We start from the raw sequence: 24,450 nt of genomic DNA on the forward strand, positions 1-24,450 counted from the left end.
CCAAGGCATTTTATCCATATAATCTATTGAAACTGAGACAATTCTAAGCATAGAAATCAGAGTAAGGAAAATGATGATTTCCTTTTACATAAAGCAGCTTCTCTTATGCCAAGCCATGACTAGCAGCGTCTTAGCACCTTGGAGCAGTGATTGGTGGAGAGAGGAGATAGATTTTGTGGCAGGAGCAGGTAGGACAAGCAGTGCCCTGAGACACAATGACAAGGTCAGCTTCTCAGGCCGGCACTTGGTAGTGGTGACAGTTGCAGGCTATTTTGAGAAAGTAGGAGGCTTTGTTCTGTGCAGACTTTTCCTCTGCACTCCTAGATTTAACCCTGACACTGATTAGCTGTCAGCAGCTTTGCGTTTGGTTGTAGAAGTGTGTACCAGGTACAGTAGATGTGCCTTGATACCTGTTCTGCGTTTAAAGCCAAAGTTTTTCCTTGGAGAAAATACAGTTTATCATTAACAGGAAAAATGTGTCATGTTAATTAGGAAGATTAAACTATTACCTTACTAATTTGAAAACCTACATGCAAGGTGGTGAATGTAATACAAAGAATAAAATATGATCATTGGAGCTGAAGAGGAGGACTTTTCCAACCTCAGTGACTGGAAGGATTGTATTACTAATGGCAGAAATCAAGAACTCAGTTTGGGATAAAGATAGCAAGTTCACTTTTGGATGTGATGACTTCAAGATGTTGATGGGGGCATCTGATTGGTGGAGATATCCAATAGAGAGTTGGAAATTTTTTTTTGGAGATCCAGAGATTTTAGAAGAGGGGCTGTGGGGCTAGAGAAGTTAATTCAGGAATTATAGACAGTTAACACTTTTCTGACTTAGCAAGCTCTTCAGAATTAGAGATTGGATTCTTCAAGGAAGTTAAAGAAAATTGAAGGCAAAAGATTCTTCTTCTGAGTGTCAGTAATTCTTACTGGGTGGCAGAAAAGGAGGAAATAGATTTTAAACCTCAGCCAGAGGAATTTGGGTTAAATGCAAGGAAGAATTTGCTAAGTATTGAGAAGCACGCAAGATAAGATGATTAACTAGTAAAAGAGAGTTTGTCGCATCTCCTTTGCTGGAGATTTTTAAATAAATACAAGACATCCATTTGTTTTTAATCGTTCAGAATAGCCCTGTGTGAAGGCAAGAGATCAAACTACATGCCACTAGACTTTTTCAGTCTGTGATTTTGTAGATTGGGCAAGGCTGCTTACTTTGCCATGCTTCAGTCAGTCAGTGAGTTAGCAGGACAGCTGTGAATAGAGTGGGTGGAAGGGCATCTAAATTTAGGAGTTATTCATTTGAGAAGGTTTTCAGGGAACCATTCCTTTCTCCCCAATGGCTTTAGTCATGTTCCTCTTTCTGGATACAGGAGAAACAGGAGGACAATATATTTTCTATGGTATTTCATGAGAATGTCATACAACTGTTTATTCTCTTAACCATCATAGCATGAACTCACTTGAAAACACACAGCATCTTAACACATTAGGGAATTTCCTTGAAAATAAACACTGAAAAACATACCAGCTCAAAGACTTTTTGAATTCAATCTTCTAGAAGAGATGTCCAGGACATAAAGAATAAAATCAATTGTCTCAGTTACTTGCCTGTGCAAGTGGCTATTTACAGGACTGTTGGAACTATTACAACAGATTTTATTTTAGTTTGTGGAGAGCATCTGGGTTGTGATTAAAGAATTTGGCCCTTCATTTTCTCCAAGATGAATCCCTTTTTCCTGCCCATATAATATTAATAGTCTAACTAGTGAACTCAACATTTATTAATTCCATTGCGCATTTCCTCAAGAAGGGGAGTGGGTGAGGGACACACTCAGAGAATGAGTGAAAGAGGAAAGGGGAAGGATAGGATGATATCTTTTTCCTTTGTATTATACTTGTACTGATAGGGTATTATGTCTTAGTTACTTTGAGCCTTGGGGAGCTGTCATTTCCAAAGGGCAATGAAGATCCTGATAGTATTACTTCTCAAAAGCCTGTCTGACATTATTATAGCCATTTGAAACTAAGTATTTGAAGCTCTCTATTGAAAGCCAAGAAAGAAATTTTGTGACTGTGTCAGAGGCTAGTAAATGGCAACTGATGCCATTAATGACCATTCTGGCCTGCAATTACTTGGAAGGAGTTTGTACACTTGACCTCTGTGATATTGGAGGCATATGATCATGGACAGAGAAAGTTTGTGAGTTTTACTTGTATCTTTCTTAGTTGTAGTTCCAGAAGCACTTTCTTCTTTATGGGCCAATACCCATTGTAGCCATTCTCACCTAAAAGTTTTCATTACTGATTTTGGTTGGTGGTTTATGAAATAAGTCATAGAGTAGTTGTTCTCTTTGAGTGACAGTCTTTCTAAAATAAGAACATAAAGCATACAGACAATTGAATAACAAGCGAGTGAGAAACAGAAATTAAATGAGAAGAAATGTTTATGTTGCAGAAATGCAAAAGACAAGTGCCCTTTGGGAGAACTAGAATATCTTTGGAGGGAGCGATGTATTTGTATGGATTTTTTATGAAGGAATTGGGATTTTGGCAGTTATTTGAAAGAGAACAAGATATGAGAAATCACTGAGAATGAATTAATTAATGCTGAAGTATCAGACTTAGTATACAGTTGCTAGTGAAAGGACTTTAGCTCTTTTCAGCAATATGTGAAAGTGAATGTTGACTATTCTCTAAACCATTTGTTACAGATGGTTTGTGGTTCTTGATTTAGCTGTGATCTTTACTGAACTGAAGATTCATCATTTCTGTTTCCAGGAAGCACTTGCATTAAGCCATCCCAAGATGGAGCTTCCAGAAATCCCTTTTATTACATGTTCCATCTGTCTTTGAACTCCTATGGTCAGGAAGGTTGGTCTACTGAAGGCCTAACATGAATCCTTTCTGTACTTTTTTTGTGTATGTGTGTCAACAGCTGTTTATTTCAGCACTTACTATGTGCCGGACTGGGCTAAGCACTGGCCATGTAGATAACAGGAAGAAAGAGTCTCTGACCTCAAGAAGCTTATATTTTAATAGAGGAAGACAACACATAAAAAGGACACTGGAGGAAGAGATGAGAGTCCCTGGCATAGGGACATCATAGAAAAAAATCTGGGAGAGTCAGGAGTACAGCCTGGAGAGAAATAAAAACTTGATTGATCTGGACAACCTTCTTAAAAAGGAAATAATGGGAAGGACTAGCTAATCAGAGAGAGGCCATGGGGCAGAGGGTACTTACAGTGTGTGAAGTGCAGGAATAAAATAAGCTTACAGGGTAACAGTTTTTGTGGCATGGTAAGGAAAGTCAGGAGAGTCAGGTGTACAAAATGGAGAGGAACAAAGACATTTTTGGCCTTTTAATCTTTTTTTTTTTTTTTTTTTTTTTTTTTCTTTTCTGGAATGGGAGTATGGAAGAGAGCATTTGCTCATTATGACTGTACTATTTCTTGGGATACCTGAAGCTTATTCAGGCATTTTTCCTTCCAAATTCACCAGCACTTTTCCCAGCTGCATTTTTAGCATTTCTTGGAAAATGGAAAAATAAGAGGTAAGGCAAGGAGGGACAACACTTGTGTCTAGGAGACTGATTCCCCCAATCATTGTAGAACCAGCTTAGATATGATTACTTACATCCAGGTAGATTTTTCAGAGGAAAAATTGCCTCTACCCTCACCTTCTGTCTCCTCTCTCTTCTTTTTCTCTGTTACCCCCTGGCCCCCATTTATATCCACAAGCTTATATTTCAAAATAGCACAACTGTGTGTGGCACAACTCACAGTGGTAGGCTCTCATATCTCCACCATTCACTGAAAAGATCTGTGCAGATTTTCTAATCATGTTTTTCTGTACCATTCTTCTTTAGAGCCATGGATATTCCTCCCCTCCCCCAAGATTCTGTTCCTTGTGAGTCTGGCATATGGGTGACAGAACCATTATTCAGAAAATTTCTCTCTGTGATTGTAGTTTGCCAGGTTTTCTTAGCCATCTATGACTATAAACATCTTTGGTGGCATCATTTGAAGTCATATTCCAGGACATCCTTAAAGAATTTCTTCAAATCAAGATCTCCCTCATTTCAACTTAGATGGCCTATCATTTTACAACTGAAACTCCCCACTGAGGAAATCTATATTTGGTCTCTTAAGTATTTTCTTTAAAAAAAAAAAAATCAGACAAATCTGAGCCAAAGTTCGAATATCCTAGAACTTTTGAAACAACAACAATACCTTGCCATGTGTCCAGCACTTGAAAATTTCAAAAACTTTTCACACCTCTCATCTAATTTTATTCCTACACAATTCTGAGAAGGAGAGCAAGTGATAGCATTCCTACTTTATAAATAAGAAACTGAGGCAGAGAGAGAGATTAAACAACTTGCTTAAAGTTACACAGCTTGTTAGTAATAGAGCTAGGATAATACTGATACTAGCATATACATTTATAGTGCTTTAAGATCTGCAGAGTACTTTATATACATTATCTCATTTATCCTCCGAGGTAAGTGCTATGATCACCTGAGGCTCAGAAAAGTTATATGATTTGCTTTGTTAGTATCTGATGTGGGACTTGTATATTATAAGTTTTGAAGACAGAGGACCTGGGATACCAAGTTCCACCTCAGATATTAACAAAGCAAATCATATAATCTCTCAATCAAGAGCACTAGGTCTCTTGACTAAAGATATTAGAAGATAAGATCAATATATCTCTCACAAATACTAAATTCTATTAACCAAAATGTCAGCCTTGATAATATAGCACATTCTGAGTTCTATAAACTTTTTCCTCAAATTTCATGTCCTTAATTGAATTACTTTGGTGTGACTTCATTCCTGGAACAGGTGGGGGATTTATAGCCTGATCCTTTCCACCCCACCCCACCCTTATCCCATATAGATGGAAATGACCTCAAGTACAAAACCAAGAGGGGAACCCCACTCCCACTCCCCACCATCCATCCTTGGATTATTCCTAGTTATATTGGTCTCATATAAAAATTATTGGATGGAGTGAGTGCTAAAGTATGTTGGATTGAGCTGGATATTGGAATTAATTGCTTTTTATCTTGGTAAGAGTTACCACTGGGTGATTCTGTACATCATATAAGATAGCTGAAAAAGTGTTGATTCTTTGAGGGAACTTTAGTTTTTATTCTCTGCATTTTGCTGGAGGGAGCTTGAGTTAAGAGTCAGGAAAGACGGGTGCAAATCCCACTTTTGACAACAACTTTGTGATTGGGCAAGTTAATCACTTAATCTCTCTAAGACTCATTTTCCTTATTTATATAATGGGAATAATAATAACTGTTTTTCCTCACAGGATTATTGTGAAGATCAAATGAGATAAAGTATTAAAATACTTTATAAATCTTGAAGTGTTGCTAATGTCAATTACTATTAGTCTGTTATTAGTAACTGAATTTTCCAGAAGTGTTTTCTGGAATACAGAATACTTTTTGACTACCTACAGGATTTCATAGTCAACAAAATTTACCATAATTACCAGAATTTGTGTGAATTTATGGAGGAATAGGAAATGTAAGATGATGTATTCATCCTTGGAAATGGAGTGGGAATAAATTAGGTTGGCAGCATCTGAGGAATAAGTGGGAGACAGGAGGTCAGCAAAGTGGGGAAGGTAAGGGGAATTTTAGTGTTTTAGCCATATTTGGAAACCAAAATTGATTTTTGGCTTTGACATCTTTTCAGGCCTGTATTGATGAAAACTTGGACATGGTGAAGTTCCTAGTGGAGAACAGAGCCAATGTAAACCAGCAGGACAACGAGGGCTGGACTCCTCTTCATGCGGCAGCTTCCTGTGGCTATCTTAACATAGCAGAGTGAGTGAGTTTCAATGGATCCTGGTTCTTTGTAGTAGTACATACTCTCTCTTATTTTGCTCTGGTTCCAGAACTTTAGAATCATTAATGGACTCAACTATTATCATTCATAATTAACAAAAGCAAATAGGAATTATTGAGGCTCAATTAAATCCTTTAAGAGCTATTTATTTAATTAATTTAGAATGTTTTTCTATGCTTATATGATTCATGTTCTTTCCCTCCCCTCTTCCCTCTCCGCTTCTGTAGCCAATGAGCAATTCAATATGTATCATTGATCAAGACCTATTTCCATATTATTAATATTTGCAATAGAGTGATCATTTAGAGTTTACATCCCCAATCATATCCTCATCGAACCATGTGATCAAGGAAATGTTTTTTTTCTTCTGCGTTTCTATTCCCGCAGTTCTTTCTCTGAATGTGGCTAGCGTTCTTTCTCATAAGTCCCTCAGAATTGTCCTGTATTATTGCATTGCTGCTAGTAGAGAAGTCTATTATGTTTGATTGTGCCACAGTGTTATCAGCCTCTGTGTACAATGTTCTCCTGGTTCTGCTCCTTTCACTCTTCATCAGTTCATGGAATTCTTTCCAGTTCACATGGAATTCCTCCAGTTCATTATTCCTTTGAGTACAATAGTATTCCATCACCATCAGATACCACAATTTGTTCAGTCATTCCCCAATTGATGGACATCCACTCATTTTCCAGTTTTTTGTCACCACAAAGAGCGTGACAATAAATATTTTTGTACAAGTATTTTTCCTTATTATCTCTTTGGGGTACAGAACCATCAGTGGTATGACTGGGTCAAAGGGCAGGCAGTCATTTAAAGCCCTTTGGGTATAGTTCCAAATTGTGAGACTCAATTTATAGTTAGCTAATGATTCCATGATTTTTCATATGAAATATTTCCCTCATTTTATTGATATATTTTGTTTTTACATCACTTACATTTCCCCTTGTATCCCTACTTATCCCTCCTCCTTGATCTCCCAGAGACCCGTTTCATATGTTTGAAAATATGGAAAAAAATCTGACCTTATATACAACATTTTACTCAGGTAGACCGTTTTTGCAAAGGAGTGGAAAGAATTATCTTCAAAAAATTCTTCTTTAGAGTCATGCTTGGTCATTATAACTTCCAATAGCTAGGTCATCTAAATTGCACAGTGATTATAGATCTGTATCTGAAGACCTGAGTTCAAATCTAGCCTCATATACTTACTAAGTATATGACCCTGAGCAAGTCATTTCACTTCTATCTTCCTCAATTTTCTCAGCTGCAAAATGATGACAATGACAGCACTTACCCCTCAAGGTTGTTGTGAGGATAAAATGAGGTAATATTTGTAAAACACTTTGCAAACCTTAAAGAATTATGTAAGTATAAGCCATTATTATTATTATTATTAGTGATACTAACCTTTCATTTTAATTTTCTTTTTCTTAAACATTCAATTTCAATTATTTTTTGTTCTTTCCATTTATATAGCTGTAGTCATTGTGTATATTGTTTTCCCTATTGTCTTTGTTTATTTTGCCTCTGTTCATATAAACTTTATGCTTCTCTGAATTAATTTGTCATTTCTTATAGCACAATATTTTTTAAATTCCTACATCACATTTTGTTTTTCTATTCCTCAAAAAATGGGCATCTGCTTTGTTCTGAGTTTAACAAACACCAACAAAGAAACATTTTCATATAGAAAATAGAATAGAAAAAGAGGAAGATTCATACAACCACAAATCTGTTACCTTTTTGCTTAAAAATTTTTTAATGATAAATTTAACACATTTTTAATTTTAAAACACATTTTAAAGCTGTCTTGCTAATCTGTGTTTCTTCTTGAATTTCCTTCTTTGTTATGAGCATTTACTTTATTGTTTTGGCAACCACAAAAAGTGTTGCTATAAAGATTTTGGTATGTATGGAGACTTCCTTTTTGCCACTGTCCTTTTTGGAGGTATATGCCTAGCAAAGGAATATCTGGATCACAGAGTATGGACATTTTAGATATTTTCTTTGTATAATTCCAAATTATATTTCAGTGAAGATTGTTTCAATTCATAGTTCTGCCAACAGTGTATGACTATACCTGTCTAGATTCTATAACCCCTTCAATGCTGAGATTTCCTTTTTTTTTTTATTTTTGCCAGTTTGAGGCTCCCTTACCCCCACCCACTCCCACCCCCATTTGTGAGAATATTAGTCGAGAGCATGGACTCCTGTCCATTGGTAATCTCTTGCTCTTGCCACGTGACCACTGCATCTTCTTTTCTGGTACACATCTTTGTCCTTTATATTGCTCTTCTGTAATTCAGTGTTTGCCATGTATTTCAACCTGCTTACCCTAACTGTGCAACTGGGTTGTTGAACTTTGGATATTCTTTAATTTCAGTTCTTTGGAGATTGTAATATTGTGTGGCCTTTAGTCATATAAAAACACCAGAAGAATGTTGAGCCTTTATTTGAGGGAGAAACTTGGACCATTTATTATAATTTCCCAAAGACAATGACATATGCTCTATTTATTCTATTCTGGGCCCAGTTTCTTTGTCCATTCGCGTCCATTCAGTTTACATGTACTGTTAGATGAAGTCTCTGATTTTCCATTCAATTACATATTGTAGACTAACCACTAAGTAATCTTCATCCATTTAGTTTTCCTTTTGTAGATAGTGAGAACAAACTCTTTAGAGTGATTTTCGTTCTTGTTTTGGTGGCTCTGCAATTTCTAGGGCTTCATGTAATCAGTATAATGTCTTTTATAAGTGGAAATACTGGCGAACTTCACCATCTTTGGGAAATTTCTCATCCCATGTATGTTGGATTGAGTCTGACAGTGGTGAACACCCCTAGCAAGCATGCATCCCTGTTTTATTTTTTAATATTAATGATCAGAGGTTGAATGCATATTGTTCAGTGAGTAATCTATAATTTTGACATATGCACAGGAAACATCTTGTTGGAGGAGAATGATTAAGGTAATATCATGTGGTACCACATTAAACTGTTTAAAAAAAAACAGAGGACAGCTGGGTGGCTCAGTGGATTGAAAGCCAGGTCCAGAGAAAAGAGGTTCTGGGTTCAAATCTGGCCTCAGGCACTGCCTAGATGTGTAACCCTGAGCAACTCAGTTCTTTTATTCTGCTGTTCCTCCATTTTTTGATCTTCCTTCCTGTGGGGAAGGCTTTGTTTAATTATGGTTCCCATTGTGCTTTCTTTCAACTTACTTTTCCTTCCTTTATTTTTTATTTTTTATGAGATAATCAGGCTTTGGCAGCTGCTGGTAATCTTTCACTGTCCTCTATAAAATTTTACAAACAAGTTTATGTTCTAAACCAGTGTTGACCACGGCTTCCATATCTTCCCACTTGGAAAATGGATCAAGTATTTGCTAAGACTTTTAGACTTTTTTGGATTCTTTGTTATACTAATTAATAGTAAACATTTTCCTAGCACTTACAGGATTGCAAAGCATTTAAAATATTATCTTATTTAATCCTCATACTATGTGCTATTATTATACATTTTAGATTAGGAAACTGAGGCTGGCAGAAGTTAAGGCTTTCCCCAGAGTCACATTGCTAATAATGTGCCAGGCCTGATTTGAACATAGGTCTTATCAAGTGCTTTATCTACCACACTTCCTAGATTTTTTTGATAAAATTCACTATAAATTGCTTTAATTAATATTGATTTTCTTTCTTATGTCTATTTCCTATTTCTTTTAATGTCTGTAGTTTAAGTAGCAAGTTGAAGTTCTGTTAATTTTGAATGCCATAGCCTTTTCTTGTTTTTATTTGTCTTGTTTCAATTAATTTTGGTCTTCTCTCTAACAAGTCAGTGGTCTGACTGCACAGACAGTTGATTTAGGAATAACTTCCATATTAATAATGAGTCATTTCCTGCCAGTTAAAATATAATTAATTTCCTTTTTTGTGAAATTTCTGTCTCAATTTTTAATGAAGTTATTTATGACAGTTAAGAATGAGGATACTTTGTAATAGAAAAGTCTTTGGCCTCTTTTGTTTCTTTACCCTCAATCATATTTTTCTCCACTCTCGCTAAATTTTACCTGAGCATTGAAGTCATTATGTATCAAAGGATATGTTGATTTAAATCGAAGAGTCTTTCTGAGTTTTAGTAGAATTTTTCTTTCAGCCAATGTTGGAACATAAATTCAGCTATTTTTATGGTGATCTTTTTGCAAATATTTATTGTGAGCATTGTAATAAGAGATAATCTGATGTCCTAGGAAAGGTTTTTCTTGTTGCCTTTTGGCTATATAATAAAACTAGATACTTTACTTACCTCTCCCTGGAGAATTTGTAATATTTTATTTAATTGCAACTTACTTCTGTGTTCTGGTTTTGTTTATGACAAAATCAAGACAGATGATTCTTTTCCTCTTGTAGTATGTCTTTTCTTTGGTCATTGAATAAGGATCTTGTATTTAGAGTACTAAGCGCTAAGTTAATGCTTATAGATAGTCAAAAAACTGTTATTCTTGGCATTGCCTGTTTCTTTTTTTTCCCCCACTCTTAACTATAGAAGTAGAAGGAAATTATGCAAAACTGAAGAATATTTTGTTTTTTCTTGTTTCATGGATTGTTGGTCAATTCCCTCCCCCTCCCCACCAATCATTACTAAGTGGCCAGCTTGGCTCATTTTATTGGTAATAAGGCCACTCCATAATTAGCTAGACTGGTCCTTGGAAAGTAGATTAAGTCTTTTGCTTGGATTGGAGCTAGAGTCTTTCTAGCAAGATCATAGCTGCTGCTGGCATAATTTTTAAAAACCCAGTATTATTTCCAGTTCTGGGACCATACCTTAAGGAGGGATATTGAATTGGAGTGGGTGGGTCAGAGAGGCAGTGTGGTTTTCGTGGAAGGAATCTTGACAAAGAGTCAAAGAGACCTGAGCTCAAATTTCTTCTCTCCTATCTACTAGATATTAGACCTTGGGCAAGTCACTCAACCTGATTTTTGAGACTTGTTTACTCATCTGGGGAGAGGAAAAAAAAACCCAAGCCCAGGGATACCTTTATCTCACCATGAAACCTCAGAATAGGACTTTGTGGAGATAAGCTTAGATAATTATGCTTTATTTTGTTTTGTTTTTATAACTCTTCTGTCTCGGTATCAGTTCTAAAACAGAAGAGTGACAAGGACTAGGCACTTGGGGGTAAGTCACTTGCCCAAGGTCACACAGCTAGGAACTGTCTAAGGTAAGATTCAAACCCAATTCCTTCTGATTCCAGACCTGGTGCTATATCCCACTGTGCCTAGCTGCCCCTTGGATAATTATGTTTTAAAGCAAAAGAAGTAGGTCTCAAGATGTGAGGACAGCTGCCTGAATATCATAAAAGTCACAGTTGTCATTGTTAAAAGAAATAATCCTAAACATAGGGAGCAAAGGACAAGGCAGTAACATATATTTTCCATGTTAGTCACATAATTATGTTTCATGAAGAAGAGCAAGGATTAACTTTTTTTTCTTTTTGTAATTTTTTTTAAACCCTTAACTTCTATGTATTGGCTCGTAGGTGGAAGAGTGGTAAGGTTGGGCAATGGGGGTCAAATGACTTGCCCAGGGTCACACAGCTGGGAAGTGTCTGAGGCCAGATTTGAACCTAGGACCTCCCATCTCTAGGTGTGACTCTCAATCCACTGAGCTACCCAGCTGCCCCAAGGATTAACTTCTGAGATGCATCCTGGCCTCCCTTAGGCAAGGAGGGATCTTTAGAAGAATATTTTTTTTTTTTAAGAAGAGAACTATGTAGTTGAAAATCACCTTCAAAATAAGATGTGTGAGTTTATCTTAGGTAAGTATAAATTTAGATCATGCTCAGGTATATTTTGTAATGAAAAAGAGAATTAGAATGTTAAGTAAGATCGTTTATTGGAAGTTTCTTCTAATGTGATTAGAGTTTCTTGTACCTTTCTTGTGAAAGTGCTGTTGACAGCTGTGTGGAGACCAGGGGACTCCCTTCCCACAGAATCTGACTATCTTAGGCTTATCTTGTAGATCCTGTAGCATTGGATTCACCTCTGAGCCCTGCAGGGTTATTGTGATACTTTGTGGGAGAAGTTGAACAAAAGAAGAGTCAGTCAGCAAAACATTGAGCTGTGTCATTGGTGTTTGGCTGGGCTGCTTTTTCTGAAAAGCAGCCTGGATTGGCCCCAAAGCAAACAGAAATGAACAGTATAGTTTTATTCACTCTTGGATCCTTCCTTTTGTTTCAGTTTCATGAAAATTGGCAACCTCTTCATCACTCAGGCTGCTTCCCTTTTAGAGTCTCACAGAAATGGCTTTGAATTTCTAGTGTGCTCAAGTATGCTAGCTTTTGGTGCTTAAGAGGTAAGGTGATTTCCACTTGGGTGGATGCTTTTAGTAAAAATTTGATTCGTTTATAAATATACTCCCTGGGAGCAGTGAGGTGGCTCAGTGGTTTGAGAGCTAACCCTTGAGACAGGAGTCCTGGGTTCAAATGTGGCCTCAGACCCTTCCTAGCTGTGTGACTGGACAAGTTACTTGACCCCTGTTGCCAAGCCTTTACTGCTCTTCTTCCTTGGAGCCAATACATAGTATTGATGCTAAAATGGAAAGTTAGGGTTTAAAAAAACAAACCAAAACCAAACTCCCTTACTACTGGCATTTTAATTTGGTCAGAGACTATATCTATGATTTTGAGCTACAGAATCTCATTAAATTTAGCACCTTTTTTACCTTTCCATAGATAGATGGATATATGGAGCATAGATTAAGCACTTCTGATGTGCCAGACACTATGCTAAATATGAAGGCTATAGATATATATATAAGCAAAAAAAGACAGCCCCTGCACAGGAGAACTTAACAGGAGAAGACAACATATAAAAGCAAGATGGAAGGAGAGAGGGGTGGGCAGAGAATGATATGCACTTGGGGAATAACTACTGATTGAAGAGACTGGGCAGTCAGGATTGGGGCCAGAGTGAAGTGAGTGTCGATGGCCAAGGCCTTGTATGACATGGCCACCTGGACTAAGGATTCACTCATCAGAAGAGAGAGCTGCAGTGGTAGTGATATCTCCAGGCTACTAAGGAGGAGGTGGAAAAGTCCAGAGAGCCAAGAGTGGAGCCAAAATGAAGTAACAAGTGGAATTCGTGCTCTGAATCAGGAACATGCTTGTTGGCATCTTCTGTGGACTCTTCTTTTTTCTTCTTTCCTTTAGTAATCTGCACAGAGAATAATAATTTTAAATCAGAACTCTTGTTCCACACATTGGATTTCACATGAACCAGGCCAAATGATTTCTTTAACTTGATATTTTGGGTAAAAATACTCGTGTCTTGGAAATAACTATGAAACCTATCAGTCTATTTTCCCCTCAGAATAATTGCCTGGAGTGAAGTGAATTACTTAATGTGCCATTTCAAGAATAAACCTGAGCCCAGTGTATCCTTGTAAGACTGATTATGATGAGCTCCCTTCACATAAAATTTACTTAGATAGTTCTTTGTGGTTAGACTATAATTCATTTTTCATTAGGCTTATCCTTATGAGGGACTTTGAATTTTACTGCTATTATTTCTTTTTCATAGTATATAGTCACTTTCAAAAAATGGGAAACTTCATTTATAAAAAGTTATGCTTTTGCTTTAGTAAACTCTTTCAGAGCTTGTCAGTTCTTGATTACCTACTTGTATTCATTTTGTTCTTCATATTTTAATGATGTTAGACTTTGTAACTTTGCTGAAAAAGACACTGATGAGTCCTTATTTCCAGGGAGAAGAAAATGAGAAACAAATCTGTTTTCTGTTTCCAAGAAAACTTTGTGTTCAGGTGCTTTCCATTTCAGGTTCATGTCCATTTTAAATGGTGTGTTCCTATCTTCTTATCTTTATACTGGAGAAGAATATTAAGACAGAAAGAAAGGTTTGGCTTTAGTTATATTTCTTGTCTGTCTTTCATGTGTGCTGTTTCTGCTTTCTCTCATTAGAGTTCAGGATTAATACAGGATAGCTGGAAGGCAAACATTCTCATTCCAAATAAAGCATTTAACCCATACCAAGCAGACCAGCCCAAGGGTACACCTAATAATTTGTCTTCATGAATGGAATGTTAATTCAGTTTGAACTCCTAAATATAATTAATTTTTCTTCATTCTCTTAAAGCAGTAGTAACCAAAATGATGTTAGTAATAAGAATGTGACACTTACTTTCAAAAGAGGATATTATGCTAATAGGGATGTGTCAGTGCTTCTAGATGTCCAGGTATCTTTATGAGGATTGTAGAAGGAAAACCCAAACTGAATAGTCCTTTTTGCTTTCAGATGTTTCTAAGTACCAAATTGCTAACTCCAGCCATTATTGGACCTCTTGCTGATTTCAGAATCTAATTCCTGAGGCTAATTAAATTCCTCACAGACTTTGAATTACATATGAATGAAAGAAAAAGCATTTATCATGTGCCAAATGTGCCTATGTGCTCTGTGTTCAAAGCTGGGAATACAAATAGAAAAAATGACAGTCTCTGCTCTCCAGAAGCTCATATATTGGGGGAAATGAAACACATAAAATAGTTCAGCCATAGGGTAGGTTGAAAAGCCTTGAAGTCCTAAGAGTGTGGTTCTGGATTGCACTGCAAGGCCCAGGGTACTTTTTTGAGTATCTGAAGGTTTAATGACAGTGCCCAGGGGCAGAGTAGATGATAAGGTCTGATAAGCTTCTCTCTTGTGACTCCAAGCTCATCTAAGTGGTGTGAGCAGCCAAGTTATTATTTTACTTGGCTGCCTCAGAGGGTTTGGGCAGCCTCAGAGGAGGGAAGACCCTTAGGAAAGGTGGGGGGGCCTCTGGCAGTTCTTCTTACCTAGCTATCCTATGAGGTCCTCCCAGGGGAGAGGCAAAGGGAAGGTTGGGAGAAGGAAATCTCTACTGATGGTTTTTCCTTCACACAGTCCAGATGGGGCCATAGCATATTAATGTCTGAAATGATAATTTTCTTCTGAAGTGTATAAGAGACTTTGTGGATGATTGACAGTGATAGTAGTAGTGGTAGTGGTAGTGGTAGTAAGTAGTAGCAGTAGCAGTATGTCCAGATTAGAATAGATACCTGTTCTATAGGTATCTATAGATACACCAAGATATACATACTTGAAACCAAAAAATATTTGGCTTTTGTGCCAAAATTATTCTAAGATGTAGCAAGGAATTTTCCTTTTGGAAACTTGCATTTGGAGGGGGACATTATTTTATTTCATATGGTCTTCAGAAAGCTGCTTATCTATCCTTAGAAGTTTTTCCCTCCCTCTCTCCCTTTTTTCCTTCCTCCCTCCCTTCCTGCCTTCTTCCCTTACTTCCTTTTCTCAGTGTTATTTGTAAACCATGATCTGCTTTTTGCCATGGAATCTAGGAAAGAAGGAACCTTGATTGAGCCTGAGCTGTTGAAGATTCTTGGAGATCCAAAGAGTTAAGCATGGAACACCTTATTTGAGACTGGTTTAGAATCCCAGACCAGATGCCTTTTTAGTTTTTTAAGCTTCTCTAAACTTTGGTGCATGAGTGTAAATTGACCTCAGCCTGGGATAGATAACGTTACTCCTGGGTCTTGTCTGTGCAGGTATTTCATTAGCCATGGAGCCAGTGTGGCTGCAGTGAATAGTGAAGGTGAAGTCCCCTCCGACCTTGCAGAAGAGGCAGCAATGAAGGACCTGCTCCTGGAGCAGGTGAAGAAGCAAGGTAATACATCTGGGGAACTGTGGGACTTCTATCCAATGCCCTCTCCTAGTGAAAGGTGTGAGAGAAAGCAGCAACTGCCACTGGAACACTTTAAAAGTGATCCTTTCATCTTATGGGAGCCTTTCATTAATGTGTGATGGGAGGGGGTGGGTTAGATCTGTTTGCACAGCATTAGACACCCATTACCAGCATCCTGGATCCTCTTAATTAACTCAGGCAGGAGAAGACCAAATGCCACAAATATGATCAGTCTTTGTGTCTCTTCTTAAGATTAGACACAAACCTTGCTGTATAAACTGATTCATTCTTCAGTGAGGCAGATTCTTCTAATGCAAGTTAGGGAGACTTATGATTTCTTGTTATTTTCCATTGATGAGAGCTTGGAATAGTCCTGGACAAGCCATTTATTTCTAACTTCTGGGATGATCTTGAAATAATCACACTTGTCAGGTCAAATGGCTTGGAAACACAAAGAAATAAGATAGTACATTGAAGAGGCAGAGAATAAATTTTACTTCTTCACCCTTTTTTAGATGTTCAGGAAAACCAGCATTTGGGGATATTTCTGCTCTACACAGACAGAGGAGTGCTGGATTTGGTGTAGGAGATTTTGGCTTCTGGTTTCATCTCTAACTGCCTTACTTTGGGCAAGTCACTCAGCCTTTATGGGCCTCAATTTCCTCCTCTCTAAAATGAGGGGGTTGGACTAGATGATCATGAATGACCTTATCCACTTGAGATATTATAATCCAAAGTCATTTAACTTTTTAAACCTTGTTTTGTGGAAGTAACAAAGGGAAGGGCAGCTTTGAAAAATGTGTGAGACTATTGCTAATTCTTTATACTCCTTGTTTAGAATAGTTTTATAATGTTTCAATTAGGCTGTATTCATTCCTTGGCCAGCAATGCAACTCAATGAATGGACATTCTACTTCAGAGGATCCTGTTAATATTTACTAATTTAGGACTGTGTCCTAAGTTGATTCTGTTCCTATCTTAATGCACAACCACAGTTTTGGCTATTGAGACATGCTTTGCCTCATTTAATGAAAAGGAGCATTTTTTCATTTGTTTAACAAATATTTATTGGACAATTATTGAGGGAGCAGTCTGGTACAGCCAACACTGAAGCAGGAAAGCCTTCAAGTTTTGTCCCCATTACATATTAGCTGTGTGACCATAGACAGGTCCCTTAACATCTCAGTGCCCTAGGCAGTTCTCTGTCAGTTATAGAGACGTTTCTGGACAGCATTGGTGGAGTAATTCCCAAACAAGGACTCCCCTATCTTGAGTCCAGACTGAAAATAAAAATATTTTTGATCGTCTGTTATGTCCAAAGCATTATATTTTGAGTAGGGGATATAGAAACAAAGATAAAAATGGTTCTTTCATCCGGGGAGCTTGCATCCTACTGAGAGGATACAATGAGTACATAATTGAGTAAACACTGGCTAATAGTCCAGCAAGAGAGAACATACAGCTAGTGGAAGAGGAGGTCTAGCTTTTGTGGGGATACATGGAGACAAGAGATGGAATGCCAAGGTCAGGGGCAGCAAGTAGTTTAGTTTGGCTGGAAGATAAGGTGTATAAAGGAGAGTGATGTGAAAGAAGGCTGGAATGCTAGACTGGAACCAGATGGTGCATGGTTTGAAATGATAGGACAAAGAGTTTATACTTTATTTTAGAAGCAATGGTGAGCCCTGCAGATTTGTAAACCATGGAATACTGAGGGCGAATCAGAGATGTGTTGAGGGAATTTGTGTTTATGCTTTGTGTCTTGTAGGTTGGGTAGGAATTGTGTAGGTACAGCACATGTCATATAATAAGCATTCAGATTAGAAGGAATAGTTTTGATCAAAGGCAAACTGACTGGGTCAGAAGGATAGAGACAAGGGTAGATGGCAGAAAGTGCCAGGGTTGAGAGAGAGAATGAGAATGGAAAAGGAGGACCAGTAAGTGAGGTTAATTTTGGAAAATGGGTACTTTTTTTCTGAGACGAGCTAGAGGAACAAGATATTGTTTTGGATGATGAGTCCATCTGTGATTGAAACATTTGCCTTTTGTTGTCTCAAGTATGGGTGAAGGCAAAATCTCAGTATATGTCCCCTGTCCTGAGCACCTTGAAGGATGATATTGCTCATTTTAGGTTTGAGTTCCTGTCAGTGCTTGATTATTTATGGTTATCTAGGATCTCTACAACAAACCACTCCCTTCTTACTCAAGTTCAGCTGCATTGCAGATTGCCAGTAGTATAACTGAGCTGGGAGGGTGTCGGGACCAAACACAGAATGAGTGTATCTAGATTTGTATGCATGAATATTGGATTTTACTGTGCTGAGGAAAAATGTCTCTGCAAAAGCAAGTAATATAAAGTTAAGTAACTTATAATAATTTCCCAATCAGGTGTCCCCACACTATTTTTAAATGGCATATGGATTTTCTGGATTTTGACTGCATTTCTTCAGAAATAAGTCACATTTAACTCTAGTAGCCATTGTATTACTAATAATGTTTGAGTAGCAGTCTTTGGCTCCTAGAGATTTTCCAGCCCAAAGTCATATTCCTTATGTTAAGGTATAGCTTTTGGGAAATTGCTTTATTTAAGGGCATTTTCGTTCCATTTTCAGTTTGAAAGTTATACTTAAGACTAAATGTATTATATTTCTTGAGCTGTAGAGGAATGAACTCTAGACTAGAATTCAGGAAAACCTGCTTCTATGCCACTAACAAATTATGTGACACTGGAAAACAGTTGACTTCATATCTCTTTCATCCAATGAAATGTGGATAATAATCCCTGCCATGCATACCAGAGAGCTGTGTTGTGAGGCTAACACTACATAATGTATAGAAAAATTTTTTAAAAAGTATTGTGGAAATAGATGGTATTGAATGTGTAGGCTCTTTTTCTCTTAGGAGTAACTTAGTTCTCCTCATTAATCCTCCTTCATATAGAATTTTAGTTCCTGAATCAGAAGTTATCCATTAATTTAAATACATGTTCATGCACAGACACACACATATATATACACACACACACAAGAATTCTAGAACAGTAATCTTAGTGATCACATAGTCTTACTTTGATTTTACAAGTAATAATAATAATAATAATAGCTATCATTTATATACCATTTTGAGATTTTCAAAGTGCTTTGCATGTATTATTTCATTTCAGTCTTACAACAGTCCTTTAAGATAGGCATATGTAAATATTATTGTCATTTTAAAGATAACGTAACAAATGACTTGTCTAAATCACACAACTAATAAGTATCAGAATTGAGATTCACTGACTATTACATGCTTCCCCAATGAGGACACAAGTGAGGACAAAGAAATGAGAGGGATGAAGAGACTTGCTAAAGAAAACAATTACTAAATGGAAGAGATCTCTTGACTATAGTTCGGTGCATTTTACACCATACCATACTCGTGTGTGTGTGTGTGTGTGTGTGTGTGTGTGTGTGTGTGTGTGTAAGTGTGTGTAAGTAAATGTGTTTCAGTGTCATTTACGTTCTAAGCTAGGAGTAAAATGGAAAAATTCAAAGCTTGAATACTTAGCTAGTATTTTGTGTCAAATTTGGAGTATGTTTGGGATCTAGACAAAGAAAATATCCTGTCAGCCTGAATTGGGGGGTTTCATTCTCTGATGGTTTCTGCAGGGGTTGACCTGGAGCAGTCAAGAAAAGAAGAGGAGCAGCAGATGTTGCAGGATGCTCGTCAGTGGCTCAATAGTGGAAAAATTGAAGATGTGAGACAAGCTCGCTCAGGGGCCACTGCCCTCCATGTGGCTGCTGCCAAGGGGTACTCTGAAGTTCTCAGGTATGATCCTTTGTCACCTTGAGCAAGCTTTGTCAGCTAAAAATAGACCAGTGATTCTTTTGACTGATGCTTCTGGAAGGAGGATCAAGATGTCCCTAATTTTCAGTTGGTGTGTGTTTGCCCCCTCACTAGGCTGCATCAGAGTATACTCTCTACCTTCTGCCATTATTCATAATGAGATTTTTCCTTTTTTTTCTTCTTCCAAAGCAGCCCTTGGCATGCATTTTTACAAGCATTTTATATAATGAATATGTTATGGAATATGAAAAAATATTGGAAAGTATTGGCCTCGTAGACCCCACAAGGCCCCTTTCATACTTATGATTTATCACAAATAACAACATCTAACTACTATTTCTTGTAATCTGTAATAAAGTATAAATCTGTGATCATTTTGGTCCGTTGTAATCTCTGGTAATGACTTTGAGAGATTTAATTATTTAGACATGGGTGAACTGCTATTCACTGTGTAGCCTATCTTCTGATTAGATCTAAGTATAAAACTTCTTTAAAGACTCTTTTTATGTAATACATTAGAATTTTACAACTTTACCTGTCCTCCTCATCCTTTCATCTCTACACAATAGATGTATCTTTTGATGTTTGATATTAGATAAGTTTCCCTAAAAATTTAAATGGTTGAACCATGAATTCCATAGGGTGCTGCCTATGAGGCAGGTGATTTATAGTGAAGTGGGGGACTCCCTGTCATTCTATGGAGATAACAAGCATAACTTGCTTAATAATCCTTGGGTAGGATTCTTAGAAGAGATATTAAATTTGTTATCTTTGGCACCAAGGACCAAACAGGAGCAATAGGTGCAAGTTGCAGAGAAGCAAATTTTGGCTTACTATAATCCTTTCCACCAATTACTTATTATTTACCATGGAGAAATTCTGCATGTATATGTCTGCGTTCATGCTATTCTCTCTTCCCCTAGTTGAAATCAAGGTCTTTGAAGGCATGAAGTTTCATTTTTGTTGTTCTGTTTCCTTTACTCAGCAAAATTCCTGGCTACAGAAGATATGTAATAAATACTTGTCAGATTTTTTAATTGCATTTAAGAAAATCATTCTTAACACTGTGATGAGCTGCTTTCTGAGGCAGTAGGCTCAGGCTGAGGTTGAATGTCCACTTGTTGGTTGTGTTGTAGAGGGAATTCTTGGTTATGTAAAGAATGCTTCCAAATCCAAATTCTGTGATTCCTGGGTTAAAGATGGGAGCCAGAGATCTTCAGCTACCCTCTAATAATTTTGGACTTCAGAATTTCCTTGCCACCCAAGTTTGGATTGTAGATTTTGGTTGTTCAGGATTTCTTGGCAAATCCCTTTGTAGAGTAAGGGTATTTGAGTCTGTCATACATCTTATATTAAAATGTATGAGAGATTTTTTTAGAAAATACCCTGCTGGGAGTATGCATTGTGGGAAGATGGCAATGTAGGATGTGAACCTTCCTTGACCTCCTAATCTCCTTAAACAATCAAAACCAATTCTATAGAATCAGTGCTAAAAGCAGCAAAACCAGACAGGAGTTGGGAGTGAAGCTGAACAGCAAGGATAACTAGGGAGAAAGGTTTCTAACTTCCCTTGCCTCAGTCCCACTGCTTCAGGTCCTAGAGGCAGGAACAGAGTGAATAGCATAGAACCAGCAAAGAAACCTCACCTTCTTTGCTCATTCCTGGAGCCTGCATCCCTGAGTGTACTCCTGGAATCCCCAGATGGCAGGTCCTGGGAGTAGCTGTTGTCTGCTGTGGCCTTAGCTTTGGAGACTTCCGCTGGCCCACACCTGGAGATTGAAGGAGTGGAAAGAAACTACAAAGTCTACAGACACCAGGCCCTAATGATGGGAACTCAAGCCTCAGGGCTAACAAAGGAAGGACTTTGGAGGTCTGAGAAATGAAAACTAGACACCTGCTCTATCTTGAGCTCTAGGCAATAGGAGTGAGGAAGGAGTGTGCCCTAGTGAGTGTAGTTACTGAAGGCCTATAGCCCTGTCAGCTGTGGCCACTCCCAGGAGAGTAGAATCCCTGGTTGCTGACATGGGGGAAATGGACTACTTGCAGTTGTAGTGTGAAAAAAAATGTGGGCGATTATATAAATATTAATGGGTTGGTGGTATACAGTTAAAAGGTGTTTGATGATTTATAGGTTCTTGATAGTCCTTGGGCCAGTAACTTAAAATCCTATAGATCTGGGAAAGGATTCAGGGAGAGACTGACAAAGTAACAGTAACAGGGTTTATTATTTAACTGGGACAGGTAAGGGAAGGGAATGGGATGATCTGATTGGGTTATAGCTAGATACCTCCCACCAAGGTCCAACAGATTTCTACTCTTATCTCTCTACCTAAATTTACCCAGCTACCTATATTATATCCTATCCAGATTTTTCCCCTTTGATAGTATTTAAGAATAAGGGACAGGCTGGAAGGTAAACAGGTCCACTGGGTGTGGAGGGAGATTTCACAGCTGTTGTCCTTCAGAGTCTGTCAGGAATCCAGTAGGATCTCAGCACCATAAATCCAAGAGGAAGGAGAGTAAGGCTCTGGCTACACGGTCCACCATGTAGCTTACCAAACTCAACCTCTTCCTGGCTGGGGAAAGCTTAAATGATAATCCTCTTGGAAAGGGTATACAGACAGAGAGCCAATACCTCCAGAGTAGAGTAAGTCCAGCGACTAACTGACTTCTTCAGAAAGTCACTGACCCCAGAATTCTGGAATCCTTTCTCTCTCCCTCTGCCTGTCATTTCCTACTTTCCCTGATTTCACTACAAGTGGCAGAATTACCTATAGGCTGAGATTAGAACCCCTGAGGTAAATCATGGACTGGGACTTTAGTGGAGGACCTGGGAATACATCAGACCCTGGATTATACAACCTGGAATAACTAAATGGGACTTTGAAAAAAATAAACACACAAAAATCCTGAAACCTGATATAACATCTGCCAGCACAGTAGAAACCCTAGGACTCCAGAAAAAGCTAATAATTAAGTCTTTTGGCCTGACCACTTTTAAAAAAAAAAAAAAGAGCAAGTAAAGGAGGAAGAACCCAACTATTGATTGCTATCGTGGGGACAGAGAAGACCTTGTCTCAAACTCAGGACAGTGAAGTAAAAACATCTACTTCAAAAATAACAAAGAAATGTAATAAATTGCTACAAGTACAAAAAGAGCTTTTGGAAGATCTTAAAAAATATCTCAAGAACCAAATGAGAGAGGTTGAGGAAAAATTAGAAAAAAAAAAAGAGCAATGCAAGAAAGCAAAGAAAATTATGAAAGAAAGATCACCCAAATGGAAAAAAAAACCCAGAAACTCATGGCAGAAAATAATTTATCAAGAACTAGAATTAGATAAGGGAAAGCTAACAGTTTCTGAAAACAACAAGAAATAATAAAGCAAAATTAAAAGAATGAAATAATAGAAGAGAATATGAAACATCTTATCACAAAAAAATTGACTTGGAAAATAGATTAAGGAGAGACAGTATAAGTATAGTTGGACTCTCAGAAAGTTATGATTAAAAAAAAACTGAGACACCATTCTCCAATAAATCATCAAGGAAATCCGTCTAGATATTCTAGAATTGAAGAGTAAAATAGAAATGGAAAGAAATCACCAATTATCATCTCAAAAAGACCCCAAGATGAAAATGCACAGGAATGTCGTTGCTATGTTTTGTACCTAGGTTAAGGAGAAAATACTAAAAGTATTAAGAAAAACAACAACAATTTAAATATTGTGGAGCTACAGTCAGAATAACACAAGACTTAGCAGCTGAAACACTATAGGATCACAAGGTACGGAACACAGTATTTTGTAGAGAAAAAGAACTGAGCTTAAAACCAAGAATAACATATCTAGCAAAACTGAGCATAATTATAAAAGGTAAAAAATGGATATTTAACAAACTAAAGGAGTTTCAACTATTCCTGGGGAAAAACTCGGAACACAGTAGTTAGTATCTGTAAGAAACATACAAAGGTAGCAAAAGACTTAATCATAAGCAATCCAAAAGATCACATTGATTCCTGTATGGAAAAATATCATCTATGGTGCCTGGGAATGGCATTATTGCCTGGGTATTTTGAAAGGACATGTATGGATGGAAGACTCAAGGTTAAGGTGAATGGAATGGAATGAGCTGAAATGGTAATAGAGTAGTACAGTAGGAAGAAGGATAGAATAGCTATCTCATATGGAGGAGGAATTGATGGAGGAACTGTCATGAAGGAGTAGAGGGCTAATAGTATTAGAACTCTACGCTCATCATACGTGGGATAAAGATACACAATTAGAAAGATAAAATTTTTCTTAACATATAGAGAAGCAGGAGTAAAGGAAGTTGGGATAAGAGAGGGACCAAGAGAAAGAAGGGCAAGAGAGTAAGAAAAGGGAGGGAAAGAAGAGATACCTAAAAGGGAATACATATCAAGAGGTAGGGTGGTAAGGTGAGAGGATAAATGAGAAACTCTTAGGACAAGATAGGGAAGGATTTTTAGAATCAAACTCATATCAAGAAGTAGAAGGGCATGGTTGGGGGGGATATGGAAGGGATTTTTGGAAAGGTGGATAGAATAAGAATTAAAGGTAAGGGAGAAGGAGAAATTGAGGAACCCTTTGTAAAAGTGGGCCAATTTGGAAGTAGGAAGATGGGAAGAGGATAAAGGAGGATTTTGGGGAAGGGGTGTGAATTGGAGAGGTATTAAAAGGAAATTGGATATGTGAGGAGGGATGTGGTGGAAAGAAGGGAAGAGGGGAACAAAGAGTGAGGAGGAATGGAACAGAGAGAAATGCATAGCTAATAACTATGGCATTGAGTATAAATGGGGTGAATTCCCCCATGGGAAGAAAATAGATAGCAGCAGGGATCAAAAAGTAGGACTTGATGATGTGATGTCCACAAGAAACACACTGAAAATGAAAGACATGTATTGAATAATGGTGAGAGGCTAGAGCAGAATATACTATGCCTGAGCTGACCCAGAGAGGGTAGGGGTAGCAGTCATGATCTCTGACAGAGTTGGGACTAAAATGGATATAA

The 24,450-nt window shown here is 37.6% G+C and overlaps 1 protein-coding gene across 5 annotated transcripts in view; it reads left to right on the forward strand.

The window, feature by feature from the left end:
• Positions 1-24,450, forward strand: part of PPP1R12B (protein phosphatase 1 regulatory subunit 12B) — a 303,467-nt gene that overhangs the window by 76,784 nt on the left and 202,233 nt on the right. For all 5 annotated transcript variants that reach the window (XM_044676051.1, XM_044676053.1, XM_044676049.1 and 2 more), the window contains exons 2-4: positions 5,718-5,848; positions 15,461-15,579; positions 19,245-19,404. In XM_044676051.1, coding sequence (XP_044531986.1) covers positions 5,718-5,848; positions 15,461-15,579; positions 19,245-19,404 — 410 coding nt within the window. The remainder of the gene's footprint in view (positions 1-5,717; positions 5,849-15,460; positions 15,580-19,244; positions 19,405-24,450) is intronic.

The sequence above is a fragment of the Gracilinanus agilis genome, chromosome 4 (assembly GCF_016433145.1).
Source record: "Gracilinanus agilis isolate LMUSP501 chromosome 4, AgileGrace, whole genome shotgun sequence".
NCBI lineage: Eukaryota > Metazoa > Chordata > Mammalia > Didelphimorphia > Didelphidae > Gracilinanus > Gracilinanus agilis.